General features: G+C 36.0%; 1 protein-coding gene across 2 annotated transcripts in view; it reads left to right on the top strand.

Annotated features, from left to right (window-relative positions):
• The window catches only part of LOC121415056 (anoctamin-8-like), a 39695-nt gene that overhangs the window by 6555 nt on the left and 18377 nt on the right, over positions 1-14763 (top strand). For both annotated transcript variants that reach the window (XM_041608134.1, XM_041608133.1), the window contains exons 2-7: positions 846-1089; positions 1346-1484; positions 4005-4218; positions 7036-7166; positions 12266-12427; positions 13559-13752. In XM_041608134.1, coding sequence (XP_041464068.1) covers positions 846-1089; positions 1346-1484; positions 4005-4218; positions 7036-7166; positions 12266-12427; positions 13559-13752 — 1084 coding nt within the window. The remainder of the gene's footprint in view (positions 1-845; positions 1090-1345; positions 1485-4004; positions 4219-7035; positions 7167-12265; positions 12428-13558; positions 13753-14763) is intronic.

Below are 14763 nucleotides of genomic sequence, written 5' to 3'. Positions count from 1 at the left end.
GAGACATTGCTGGACAGGTGTCTTCTTCACTGATCTTCCCTTGCAAAACTTTAATGATTGGTGTCACATGATCAAGGTTAGCCAGGAGGCTTCTAGAGAGTAAAAATCATTTACTGAGGTATGCTTTCTCTCAACGAAGCCATGTATCCCTTCCCATTCATCTGCATCTATTGTTCTTCCCCAACGTTACGGACACATGTCGTGCGTAACGTGGGTGAAGAACAATAGAAAACAAGATGGCGGCGTAAACATCGGGCAAGTCTCTTCTGTCTTTTCATAATATTTTCCTCATTTTTTTGATGAATTCTTGTTTAAAAATAAAATCGATAGTGTAGTAATGTCGGAACTGAAGTTGTAATCCATGTACATGATTTTGGGCTAGATCTTTTAGAAGGAAAGTAGAAATCTCGGGGGTGAAAGTTTCAGGCTTTGGGGTCCTGTGTGCAGATGAATGGGAAGGAATACCTGGCTTCGTTGAGAGTAAGTATACGTCAGTAAATGATTTTTACTCTCTAGAAGCCTCCTGGCTAATCAAAGTCAAGTGCCAATTAGGATCAAAGAACATTGTATTATATCACGATATGAATGTTATTTTTTGTGAATAATCATTTAATATTATAGTAGTTTTCAATTCAGCACTGCTGCTAATCTGCTATATTGAATCGCATAATGCTGGTGAGACTTCCAGAGGCACTCCGCTTGTTTTACCAAGTAGGAACATTTCACCATCTATTTTCGGTTGACAGAGAATCGCCATCTCCAGAATTTCAATCTGAATGTGGTGAATGAAGTGATGAATCAATTATAATTGATAAACTGAGTTTGATTTTTTTTTGTCTTGCCAGCCAAGCAGTTTGGAGAGAACTTTGCACGTACTAACAAGTACATGCATGCCAACAAGCTGTGGCTTCAAACTGTTCCAACTGATGACTGTGAGGTGGTCGTTATCTTCCCTACAAAGACTGATGATGCTGTAATCATGTGGGTTTTAGCCAAGCTGAAGGAAAGACTACCGGAGCTTAAAGTAGTCGTCAGACATCACTCCCATACTGGAACATGTGGACTTTATCTCTCGGCATCTTCCGAGTGGTAAGTTTGTTGATTTACTCTCAAAAGAGTTTAATTGAGTGGGTGAGACTGGGGGTGGGAGGGGAGGGGGTAATCGGGAATCGTATGTGATATGGAACATGCTTAACACTAGCAAATTGGGATTTTCTTTTACTCTTTTTTTTTTGTTTGTTTCTTTTTGGGGCTCCTTTGAGAATTTCGGAGGCAAATTCGCCCCAAGCCTTGGTGTGAATTTATTCCCTTAACCGTGCAATGATATTTATTTCTTTCATTTCAGTTTATTGAGCGGAGCAGAGAATCTAAGCTTTCGCAAGCCACTTAAGACAGAATATGGAGGAGGTCTAAAAGAGTTTACCTGTCTGGAGGCTAGCATGTATGAAGGAGCTGACGATGCGCATCATTTCCTGTCATCTCAGGTTTAAATCATGTTACATTCAACATTATTTTTTTATTATTTGGCTTTTCTCAAGTCCACCACATACCTTCTGCTGGGTCTATGGCCCGACTTCGGAAGAAACAGTGTTTTGCATATTTTCTTGTAAAATAGAATTTGAGGTTGGTGATTAATATAAAATCCCTAATATCAAACTCTTGAATAATTTCAAGTCTTTATACCTCATTCACATTTGCTCTACAAAGAGTAAAAAACAGCTGTTTTATTAATTTTTATACAAACCAGTACAAAAAATGTTAAAGTGGCTGTTCTCGACTCGCCATACAACCGCCATAGAACAAATATGACCGAGGTAGTTGTAACTAAAGTGGCCAAAGGTACAGCTAATTTTACAACTGCTATGACATCATTTTGATTCAGAATTGAAATCACTTTTGTACCTATGAATGGGAATGAAGGTATCATGATTCAGAACTTATATTCTCATTAATAATTGTTAATTTTAATACTTTATTCCAACTTTGGGTAATACATGTAGACTAATTGTCAGATGTGCGGTGGCCTTCAGACACATACTCACGTTTGTGATGAAAAGCATAAAAGAAATTATTCACTCAATCCTATTTTCAATCTTTTGTTTTTATTTTAATTCTATGTATTAGTTATTATCTGTGGTGATTGTAATCATAATAATCTCTGTTGTTGCAAACTGTTATTGGTATACTGGGAAAGAATGTACTAACAAAAAGTTTTTACTGAGTATGTATTTCAAGTATATTGTGCATATTCTTGTGTAGCATGTGACATTGAAAGACGGGTTGCGTTCATGCAAATTCAGAGTCCGGAACTACTGGAATCACACATTCTGATCATCTCTACATTTTGTGACCTTGCTTTGTGTAAGCAAATTTACACAAATTCTCATCTGATTTTCACTCAGTCTTAGCTTTGCATGTACAGGTTATACTGCACAATTTAAGCTTGTGTTTGTAAATGAAGGTCAACTGTGATGTATGGCAAGTTCCCCCAAGTCTGCGCACACGCGTATCTTCACGATTCTAGTAAAAGAAGATATGCAACAAACATAAACTCTACACATCGACAGATATTCATTAGAAAATCCGACTCAAAATGGTGGATAAATAACGAATTTTGGGCATTTCATATAACGGCCTCAAAATGCAGCCTTTCTCATCAAAATACCCGAATCGTGTGCAAAGTGAATGGGTGTGCAGACATGGGGTACCATTTTTTTTTTTCAATCTGAAAATGACTGCCTGAGGTTTTTTTCAAGAAAATCCTATAGAGTGTATTTCTTTCAAATTTTTATGAGATATTTGGTACATTTACTCATAATGATATAAGGAACATTATTAACTGAAAGATTTTGTGAAATAAAAAGAAATTCATGTTAAATCTTAACTCATATCGTTAAGTGCGCAGAATTGGGGACCACCATCATATAACAAACAAAGCTAACCACTCCATGGTAAATGTGACATACTTGTACTAATCTCCACTGCAATAAAGTGATTTGGTGAGAAATATTCTGGCAGAGGAATACATTTTATTAGGATGCTTCAATATATTGCCACTTGATCTACAATGCTTTTCCATTGTTCTCATCCAGTATGGTCTAATCCTAATTTATATCCAACTAGTTCATCTTCTAAACAGTTGGTCCAATTGCCAAGTAGAGCGTTTGCCATTTTGTCTAATTTCAAGTTCGGCTTTATCTATTTCATTGAATAACCATTAGCTCTATTAAACCCTTATACCTCGTTCACATTTGCTCTATGGCGGCCGTACGGCGAGTTGAAAACAGTCGTATTAGACTTTTTTGTACCAGCTACGTAGGTGGTTTGGATAAAAATGAATAAAACGGCTGCTTTCGACTCGCCGTACGGCCGCCGTAGAGCAAATGTGACCGAGGTATTAGTCTATACGTTTGACAAAGTTGAAAATAAGACCATCCTGGCATTAGACAAACTTGCAACCAAAAAAACAAAGATCATGTTATGATTCTATGCTCAGATATTTTTTATATCTGAATGCAACCATGCTCACATTTATCTCATTTTTATTCTTTTTATTTTGTTGTATTTACACTAGCCAATCATGTTAAAACATGGTATGATTTCAACCCTAAAAATATGTGTATGAATGCAATCACAGTCGCATTCATATCATTCATTTTGTAGTTTTTTCTTTGCATAAACGCAATAATGCTAACCAATTGTGTCGCCAACGAAACATGTTATGATTTTAACCTGCAAAGTACATGTATTTGCCTGAACGCAACCATGGTCACATTAATCTGATTCATGATTGAATCTGGCTGTTAACAAAGCGATGTTATGAATTTAACCCTTGAAATATTTGCTTAAATGCAACCACTGTCACATTCATCTCATTTATAATTTGCAAAAATGTTACGCTAACCAATCTTGCTGTTAACAAAACATGTTTTTCTTTAAGCCTCAAAATATTTGCCTGAACGCAACCACGATCACATTCATTTCATTTGTGCTGTGTAAACTAGGAACGACAAGAAATCATTCATTACATGCTGGAAAGCCTGAAGGCGGTGGAGGGTGATAAGGTTCAAAACGTGAAATTTCTGGATAATGAACCAATAGTGCCAAAGCTGCTAGCCAAAGGGGTTGTTTCTAAGGTCTTCCCTCTCCATAAACGAGACGATCTTCAAGTTCTCAAGAAAACATGGGTTCAAGCTTTCTTCAAGGCACAACCTTTGGGTAAGATCATGCTTTACCGGGGGGGGGGGGGGGGTTTCAAGAAATGTTTTGTCACTTCCTGACAGATGTTACAAGCTACTGTGAGTCCTTGCATCTGGTTGGCCGAGAGCAAGTTAATCAGTGACAAAACTTGCCATCAAATGCTCCCCAAGGCAGCTGGTTGATGCAGAACTCAAAGTAGGGAAAGGCAGAAAATTGGTCTGAGATTTTGAAAGCATTTCTTAGTTTTTGAAGCAAGATAGCTTGGAAATGTATAATTTTGGTCAAGAAAAATCACAATAAACATTAGTTCGAAATTCAGTACTCAACTTAATATTCAAGCCAGAATTTGAAGTATTTTACTCGGTAGTCTGCTTAAGAAAAATTCTTATCCATCTTTGGTACTCAATTGTCTCTTTGGCTGAGTATATCGCTGAAATCTAAATCAGCAAAATATGTCTGGCTAGTGTGAAGTTTACATGCATACAATACATGCGCGCTGTCATACATCCTATGCATAGGTGGACACATAAATTGTGCATTATTTGGCTTGTACTGTATGACGTTACAATCTTTATTGGTAAGTATTTTGCTTAAATTATGCTGGATAAAGTAAAATACTTGGAAGTGATCTAAATACGAATATAAGCATTATGATTAATGCCAAATACCTCGCTAAGTAAGTTAAATACTGACTTCATTGATACTTCCAATACTAGCTCAGCTATTTTGAGACCTGAAAATTTAATGGTATTTGAGTCATTTTGTGGCATTAGAAACATCTGAAGATGTTACCTTTCCTCCCCCAATACAAGTGAGTTTTATCATAAATAGGCATATTTGGTTTTAGGATGAAGAAAGAGTAGGGCTGTTTGCCCAAAAGTGATAAGCAGGAGTCAAGAAAAGGTCAGATACATGTACAATGGTACGGGGGCTGGTTAAGACTAATTAATAATGTTCATGTATGTTTATCACCTACTTACCATTCATTACAAATTCATGTTTCTTTTATGGGAACCATTGATTACGGTTTTACTAATTCTTTGTATTGTTACTGGTTGTATTGTATTGGTTGTGTATGTAGTACATGTTAAAATGATTTTAGTGGGCAAACTTCAAAGTATTGGTTACATGATATTTTAAAGTGCTACCCTAGTATAATTGTGAAACCGTCGGGCAAGACAATGGTTAGTGTCACTATCATACGCTATCATCACCGGTGATGGATAGTACTATCAATGACCAATGATGATCAGTAACACGTCTTAAACAAATTATAACGACAACAGATGGCAACAGGCCAGCACCATTGGTAAACTAAATGAACGTGTTATTCTGTTGTATTTACAGTGTTGTAGCTATGCTGGGTGGTGCCAGGCTGGGCCCGCACAGCGCTCTAAATATGCACCCGGCACTCGTTTAAAAAAAATCAATTTGCTACCCAGCACAAAATCCCCCTCCATTGCTTGAGAAATGTGCAAAAATAAGCTCAATCAGGTCATTGAATCATACAGAATTGTAAGATATTATGTTCATCAATTTATTTTTTACAATTTACCCCTAAATTTGATGATTAATGTGGTTGCAAGTGGTGACAGATGATTGCCACTTGGGACCAATCACCACATGTGATAAGTGACGTGCAGTCTTTTTAACTGATGATGGATATCATAGCACTATCAGTGGCAAGTAGTGATAACATCTGTATGTTGTTTACGATAGTACACTACCAAACAAGTTGTTTTTTATACCGAGGATTTGTTAATTGGGATACTCATCTGATGGGGGGGGAGCATTTCATGAAATAAAAAGTAAGTGATTTTCACTGACTATTGTTATAAGCTACTGGAAATACTTGCACGTGATTGGCCGAGAGCAGACTTCAGTGGAAGTCACTGACAAAAATCTTCATGAAATGCTTCCATTTGGTTCATACTGTATATTGGGTAGTTTGGAAATAAAGCCCGCTTTCTATCTAGTCTTGAGTGTAGGTTTTACAATGGCACACAAGGATATGAAGGTAATGCAGTTCCAAGTTTTCTGAGATACAGAAAACAGGAAACATATCACCAAATTTGAAGAAAAAAAAAACAATGCACAGAATCTAATTGAAACCAATTTTTTCAGGCCCTTTAAAAATATGAAAAATAACAGTGGAAAACTGAAAATCGTAGCAAAATGCAATACAACCAACCCTGCATCAGTGGAAAATCGGCAACTCAAATCTGTTCATGCTGTTCTCATTGTTTAGCAAGGCCTGTATCTGAAGTTGGGTTTGTTTCAAAGTTTACTCTGGTCTAAAGTTGTGGGTTTAATTATGGATAGCCAATCATGACATAAATCTTTAACAGTAGAGGTTCATAGTATCAGCTCATTTGACTCTCACATCCTTAGTCTGGGAATGATAAGATATTTATCTTCACTATTTGAGAATTAGGAAAGAGCACCATAAGCATAAGAAGCATACCATGTGAACAAATTTTGACACGTTTGGGTTCTTATAATTTTAGCACAAAGTTAGACCACGGTCAAAGTTAAACTCAAGTTCAGAATACAGGCCTATGTGTTCATCAAGATTTTATCAGCATATTGCAGTGATTGTGGATTGATAGCAAACTTGTTTTTCTCAATTTTTTGCCTTTTTAATGTCACCAAAGAACATGTAATCTTTTGTTTAGAACATAGAACTTTGCATAGTTTGCATTTTAGAAAACAGACAATTAGGTACTCTACCAATCATAACTTGTGGCAAGTTGAAACCAGAGAGGACTTCCATTCAAACATGCGATCATGAAAGTTCTAACATTAATGTTGTTGCTTTTGTTTTCTGCCGATCAGATGCGGTATGTGACTACTTTGGAGTGAAGATTGCCATATATTTTGCTTGGTTAGGGTTCTACACCCAAGCCCTTCTATTTCCTGCTATTGTTGGCCTGCTTGTAACATTCTTCGTTGATGATAGCGATCAGGTATGTGGTAGTAGGGCATGTCTATAAAATACTCGACCGTTTGGTACGTCCGACCCCATTTTTCTCAAGTCTCACTTCACTTCGTAAACTGCCCAACTCATGGTCATTTAACAGCATTACAGACTGTCATAATGAGAAATCAGAGACAGAAAATTTCACGAAGGTCTCGCATACATGGGGTCGGACTTACATATTTTATGGAATTGCCCAGTATTAATAATACAAATCAAATATGGCATTTATAGATTGGAACACCATTTAGATTGTTTCAAAGATAACAAGCTTGTTGACAAGCGTGTGTAGTTATAAAAATAATAATATGGTCCATTTATATACCGCATCTACTATAATTGCATATGGGCTATTCCACGGTTACTCACGTTACATTTGGAGACACCTTGACTCATACTTGGACCTGTAACTCCATTATTATTGATAGGAACTAAACATCTTCTTATCACAACAAAGTACACAGTCTGACTATCCTTTGTATAAAAACAAAACTTGGGAAATTTTATTATGTTCCTGGCAAATCTTTGGAATGTGTCGGTTACTCACGTTACATGATTTGGACATGCATTAAATGAAAAGTCGACATAAGTGAAAAGTCTCCTCATGCAAGGCTTTTATGAAAGTTGATTATATCCATTTCAAAGAAGTATATTAGGGAGACAAACTTTGTATATAATTAAAAAAATAAAGAACACATGGTTTTTACTTGGGGTGCAGATAATGTGGTTACTCACGTTACGGTTACTCACGTTACATTTTGTCCATGTATGGTTAACAACACACATGTCATTAAAAAATCAATAATGTGTGTAAAATTCATTGCTAGGAACATCAAAAAGATATTTTATACCAAAAATTGGAACAATTGGAGCTTTATTAGGGTGTAGGAGGGAAAGTATGATTTCGCTTACTAATTATGCATAAATTAGCATAATCGCTTAGTACCAATTTGCATGAAATAAATTACTGTATAGTATTGTAGATTATGTCCAAGACAACCTGCACGCAAATTTTCGGCGTGATCGTGCGGCCAATGGCCGAGATCTCAAGAAGGGCCTGGGAGGCCCCCCCCCCCCCCCCCCCCCCCCCCGGGCCATATCAACTCCCAAAATACCCGGTCTAGATAGGGTTACAGGTATAAAGGGCATTCAATGTGTTGTTCAAACACTCTTCGAACACTCGGAAGTTTGGTTAATCAAAACCAAGCCTTACTAATGCACTCTCGCATTGTGAATACTTCTACTAATATTCATTTTTGTGTGTGATTGTATGACTACTGATATTTTGATGAACAAAGAGTCACATCAAAGATGTGTACCCTCATTTTGCTTTTAATTAATCAAAAATAACTTCACAACTCACCATGAGACTTAAAACTTGACATCCCACAGAAAATGTTACCTAACTGATTAATTTTTACTGGTTACTCACATTACATGATGGTTACTCACGTTACAAAGTTACTCACGTTACAGTTTTTCTTCATCATTTTTATAAAAAAATTGTACTTTTTAATGATTTTGATAGTCATCACTGTGTCAAAGATTGTTTGAAGGAAGAGAATTTAAAATCCCACCAATTAACTGTGAAGAATTTTTCTCTCAGAAAACAAAGTCAGTTTTTTCGGTTACTCACGTTACATCACCTCAACAGGTTGCAATATTCAGTTTTGAATGAGTACTACAAATTTACTTGAAAAGCTGTTGTGTATTTTAAGTAATTTGACCCTTCTAAACTTCAGAAATATATAAAGTGGTATGTTGTTGCAATAACAAAATGGTAATAAGGCATATTTCATTTTTCACTATTTTTCTTGTATTTTGGTACAGAATGGAAGACACAACTTTTGACCATTTTTTCCAAAGTATACATATGAAAATAAACTTTTTATTTCTTGTTCCTGAAACTATCATGTATGAAGGACTTGAAGTATTAAAAAATTCAAGAAAATATTGAATTTGAATTTTTAAGCTCATGTCCACCAACCTGTGGAATTGCCCATATACTCTACTGCGCTTGATACTTGGTATCATATTACATGTATTACCCCAGCTGGAGATGAGCCGCCGTATAGGCGCTAAAACATTCAAGGAATAAATCCTACCCGGTACCCATTCACCTCACCTGGGTCGAGTGCAGCACAATGTGGGTAAATTTCTTGCTGAAGGAAAATACGCAATGGCTTGGATTCGAACCCACGTCCCTCCGATTGAAAGACAAGAGTCGTAACCACGACGCCCCCACCAGTTATTCTAATGTCTGAGCAATATGATGTGTATTATATGTTCTATTATGTTCTATAAGATAGTGAGGTTGATCCTTGGTATTTGAAACAGAGTCTTCATCTCCAAAACATGACCGGTCAACACATGAATGAATAATTTTAACTATTGAGGAAAAAAGGTATAAAAAAATTAAAATTAAGGTGCTGCATTTCTGCTGTCCGATGTTGAACTATATTTGCAAAGAACACACATGAAGAGCCAAGTTCTAAAAGGAGATATATATCAACTTTTGATGAAAATCTAGTTATTGAGATCAAAATCTTATTAAAATCTATTTTGTTCCTCAACATTCAACAAATGAATGCTTAGAATTGAAAGCTAAAGTGCTTTTCTTTTGAAAGTTTGTTATGCAAAGAGCACATATGAAAACCTTAATTCTCATAGGAACTATGTGCACTTGTGATGAAAAATTTAGTTTATGAAATCAGACTACTTTAATTTGATTGATGTTTATAATTGAATTCTCAAATTTGATTAGTATTTTTGGATGTAAAGAAAAAGCTTTCAACTATATTCTGAACAGTCCTATGTAAAAAGAGATATTGCTACAGTCATAAAAAAATAATGTGGAGCAAATTGAATGTAATACTAAGAAAATTAATCACTCCATTACTCAGGTGGGAATCTTCATAATAATAATTATACTTGCTTATATAGCGCATAATACTTACTTTGTCAGAAGTCTCTAAGCGCTCTACAGTGTATGCAGCATAATTACCCTGGCTTTAGCAGTGCAGCTGTTACGCGTGCTGCGTTTCAAGGAATAAATTCCTGCCAGGCACACATTTACCTCACCTGGGTTGAGTGCAGCACATTGTGGATCAATTTCTTGCTGAAGAAAATTACGCCATGGTTGGGATTCGAACCCACAACCCTCTGTTTCAGAGTCCAGAGACTAATCCACTGGGCCACAACGCTCCACTTCATACACATGTTGTATCCTCAGTTTTACAATCAATCATGAAAAAATACATTTTATACAAAACTCTAAATCAATTGGCACCTGAATATCTTAATACCATCAAATTATACACACCCTCTCGTAATCTTCATTCAATCACTGACACATGCAGACCTTGCATTCCCTTGTCAAAACTCTCCTCTGCCGAAAAACGTTTTGCTGTAGCAGCTGCCAAGACTTGGAATGCTATCCCTCTTTCAATAAGAAATGCTTCCAGTGTTCTTGGCTTCAAATCTTCCCTTAAGACATACCTTATTCCTCAATAATTGATTTCCCTTTTTATCTTGAATATTGTAGTAATTATTGCAAATGTTAAATTATTATTCATACATTGTACGCGCTATGATACTTTTTGTAAATATCCATCATTATTATTCTTACATCATTTCCCCCCTTCAAACAATGGCTGTCAAAATAACAAATGCTTTTTTATCTGAAGTATTAACAGAAAAAGATTTAGAACCTTTTTGTAACCAAGGTCTGTACATGTACATTATTCTGAAAAGGGTATCTTTTAGTACATGATATGTAACAGGGTAGTCCTTATGATTCCAGGGTCCTTTTCATGTATAGATTTCATATTGATGGAATTTTGCTGGTCTATAATTAATACAAATAATTACCTTGGCAACGTATCATTTTCATTTGAGATGTTTATTGTGAAACATGTTATATGTGTATAATACTAAAAATGCTCTCTCCAATTTACTGATCAAAGGAGAGCTGTTAATCATTGTGTTTATGAACAAAACTATGGCGTTAAGTTTTTTTCTTCATAAATTATGATTTTATATGAAAATATATAGTTATATATTTAAATGAAATTAATTTCCTGTGAACCAGCGATCAAATGACATCATGAAATACATATTAAGAAAATCTGTGTGTCAAAGACTTTGAAATTTGAAATAAACCAGTTTAAAAACAAAATTTTGCAAAAGTTTCATATTTTCCTTGCTTGAATTCATCAGCCAGCTACATTACGATGACAATATTGTTATATTTCCACTGCCACATACGATTCTTTTCTCCTTGCCCAATATATGGTGCTAATTAACCCCAATAGAGTAATTATGAGTTGCAAACAACAGGGCAAATATATGTATGGTCGTATGGCCATGCCCATATAGCAGTGGCAAATCTAGTCAAATACTTCTTTGTACACGCATTGCCAAGTAAAAGTAAAACCAATAATATTTAGGCATGTCATAAACAATTTGCGCAGAAACTCATATGTGAATCTGCATTAGTGGAGCGTTGTGGCCCAGTGGATTAGTCTTCTGACTTTGAAACAGAGGGTCATGGGTTCCAATCCAAGCCATGATGTAATTTCCTTCAGCAAGAAATTCATCCACATTATGCTGCACTCAACCCAGGTGAGATGAATGGGTATTATTTCTTGAAATGCCACCTCAGTGTAAAAGGCTGCAGGGCTAAAGCCAGAGTAATAATATCCAAGTCCTTTGGAAGCGCATAGGGATGTTATGACATAATGTGATATGCGCTATAAAAGAACCACATTATTATCCGCTCTCATTGAGAGATTAGTGAAAAAATATGAAAGGTATGCTAATGAGCAATACCTTTCATACAAATCTTGACCTATTTATCTGCACAACTTGGTTTTGACATCAAATTTTTAAAAATCTTATTACTCGTCTATACGTGAACTATTCTTATCATATTTGGTATCAAAATGAAGAAGAAAAGCTGAATATATATATCGCTCGACTATGTTCAGAAGCTAACAAGGAATCCCAGTTTCCTTTTTTGTGGGACTGTCTTTACAAATGCTGTTCATCATTATGTATCCTGTCACTATTGTTTCTTTTTTTTCCTAGGTGAATGAGGACAAGAGTGTGATGTTTGTCTCTGTCTGTAACATCATCTGGGCTTCTCTTGTCCTGGAGGTCTGGAAGAGAAAAGGATCTGTTCTAGCATACCGCTGGGGAACTTTAGACTCGAAACATGAGCTCATTGAAGAGCCTCGTCCTCAGTATAAGGTACGTTATCTTGATCCTTTTCTTGTCTAATTGCTTAATCATAAGGATATTAATAATAAAAATAATATGCAATAGTATAGTACTCATAGTAACTCATGTTATTAATAATAATAATATAGGGTATTTATATTGCGCACATATCCACCCTGTTAGGTGCTCAAGGCGCTCCTATATTACCCGGCTAAGCTAGGCGTTCATAGCGCACACAGCTTTTTAAGGAATTACTCCCTACCGGTACCCATTTACCTCACCTGGGTTGAGTGCAGCATATTGTGGATCAGTTTCTTGCTGAAGGAAATTACGCCATGGCTGGGATTCGAACCCACGACCCTCTGTTTCAAAGTCCGAAGACTAATCCTCTGGGCCACAATGCTCCACATCCTAACTTGAGCAGAGCTATCCTGATCGGGTGCTCATCAAGTGTTCAAGAAATTACTTCCTACTGGGTTCCTGTTTACGACACCAGGGGGGTGTTTCACAAAGATTTAAGTATGACTTAAGTTGCACTTAAATGCCGACGCGTACATGATAATGCAACGCGCGATCTTATTGATAAATACGCAGTAGTGCGCGTCCTCTCGACACGATCTGACCAATGCGGTCAAGCCTTTCATACCTTATGCAACTCGGCATTTAAGTGCGACTCTAAGTCATACTTAAATCTTTGTGAAACACCCCCCTGGGTTGAGAGTGCAAAATGTAGATGAACAGGATATTAGTAGATACCGGTACCCCCCCCCCCGACGGTAGATGGCAAATTTAGCACAGCCTAATGTTGTAACGATTGAGTTCCTGTTTGCCTGTTTGAAAAAGAAATGTTATGATCGTCATTATCTTTTATCATGCTGATGGAGCAAGGTCAAAATTTCACAGAGGTCATTTTTTGAAAATGTTTCAAATTTGGTTTGTAATTCATTTCTGATCTGTCACTGCCAGAGGTACAAGTTTTGACTATGTGTCATCAAGAATTAGTCTAGTTAATTAATTTTCATAATTAATTTGGTATTTCACTCAAAATTTTCACAGAAAATGAATTTTCACCTAAGTTTGTGGCAGGTACTGTTTTTTTGCAAAACATCTCTGAAAGTCATATCATTGAATTTTTCTTTCAATGCATTATTCTTGTAACAGGGTGACCTAGTTGTGAACAGTGTATCTGGCAAGCTGCAGCCTCACTATCCAACCTGGAAACGGAATGTCTTCAGATACTTTGTAACGCTTCCAATCATATTCCTCTGTTGCCTCATCACGTTTACCTCAATGTACATCATCCTAGAAGTTCAGGAGTGGGTTAATTCCCATATTGAGCGAAACAATTGTTATGGGTAAGTTGTTAGGAATGCTACTTGAGGCAATAATGCTTTAGGTATGGCACAACCAACTCGCATGGCATCTTTGCCTTGCCTGCGTGACAGAAGTGAGACATAGGTGTGGCACCATAAAATCACATTATTACCAGGGAATTGAGGCAAAAAGCACTATATAAATCCAGCTATTGTTGTTGTTATTGTTGTTGTTCTTATAATAATTATTGTTATCATTAAAGGGATTGAAAACTATGTATGTAGTTGTAAGTTATTAAAAGATTCAAGAGTAAAATTATTTTTTATCTGTAAAACAAAAATTCTGCCTCCACTGGCAATAAATTAGCATACCTACACAAGCCCAGAAAAAATACAAATATTCAACATATCTTCTTCTTATGTTGGTTTGAGTGGTGATAAGTCATATATAAAATACAAATGCAGACATGACATATGGTAGGCATAAATTATCAAAACATCTACAAAATATCAATGTACAACCCTACACTACTCTTCAGCACTCTCTAACCCACTTCACTGCTACTTAGGCACAGAACAACAGATCCAGTGAACTGATTATGCAGCCCTGCACCCTTGCAGTGAGTATAGAGAATGCTGAAAAGAATGTATAAATACATATTTATTTGGTAAATTCCTCCTCAGAAATTTTTTGATTGAAATCAATATAGAAAAATGAAACAAGCATAACATTGAAAATTTCATTAAAATCAGATATGCAATAAGAAAGTCGTTACATTTTCGCTTATTTTTTACAAAACAGTGACATGCAAATGAGAGGGTTTATGATGTCCGTCACTATTCTGTGTTTTTGTTTGAATTTTACAATATTTCAATTTTTACAGATTTGACAGTAAGGACCAACTTGGCTAAATCGAAAAAGGTTAAAACAATGGTAATACCACATGTGCAGTAACTTTGTTTCGCATGACAATGAGAAGAAAATTAGAATATATCATAGAATAGAATACCCAAAAAAATTTGTGAGTGGGTGGCGTCATCAGTCCCCTCATT

Source organism: Lytechinus variegatus, chromosome 5 (genome assembly GCF_018143015.1).
Source record: "Lytechinus variegatus isolate NC3 chromosome 5, Lvar_3.0, whole genome shotgun sequence".
NCBI classification, from domain to species: domain Eukaryota; kingdom Metazoa; phylum Echinodermata; class Echinoidea; order Temnopleuroida; family Toxopneustidae; genus Lytechinus; species Lytechinus variegatus.
This window is presented reverse-complemented; position numbering and strand designations above follow the sequence as displayed.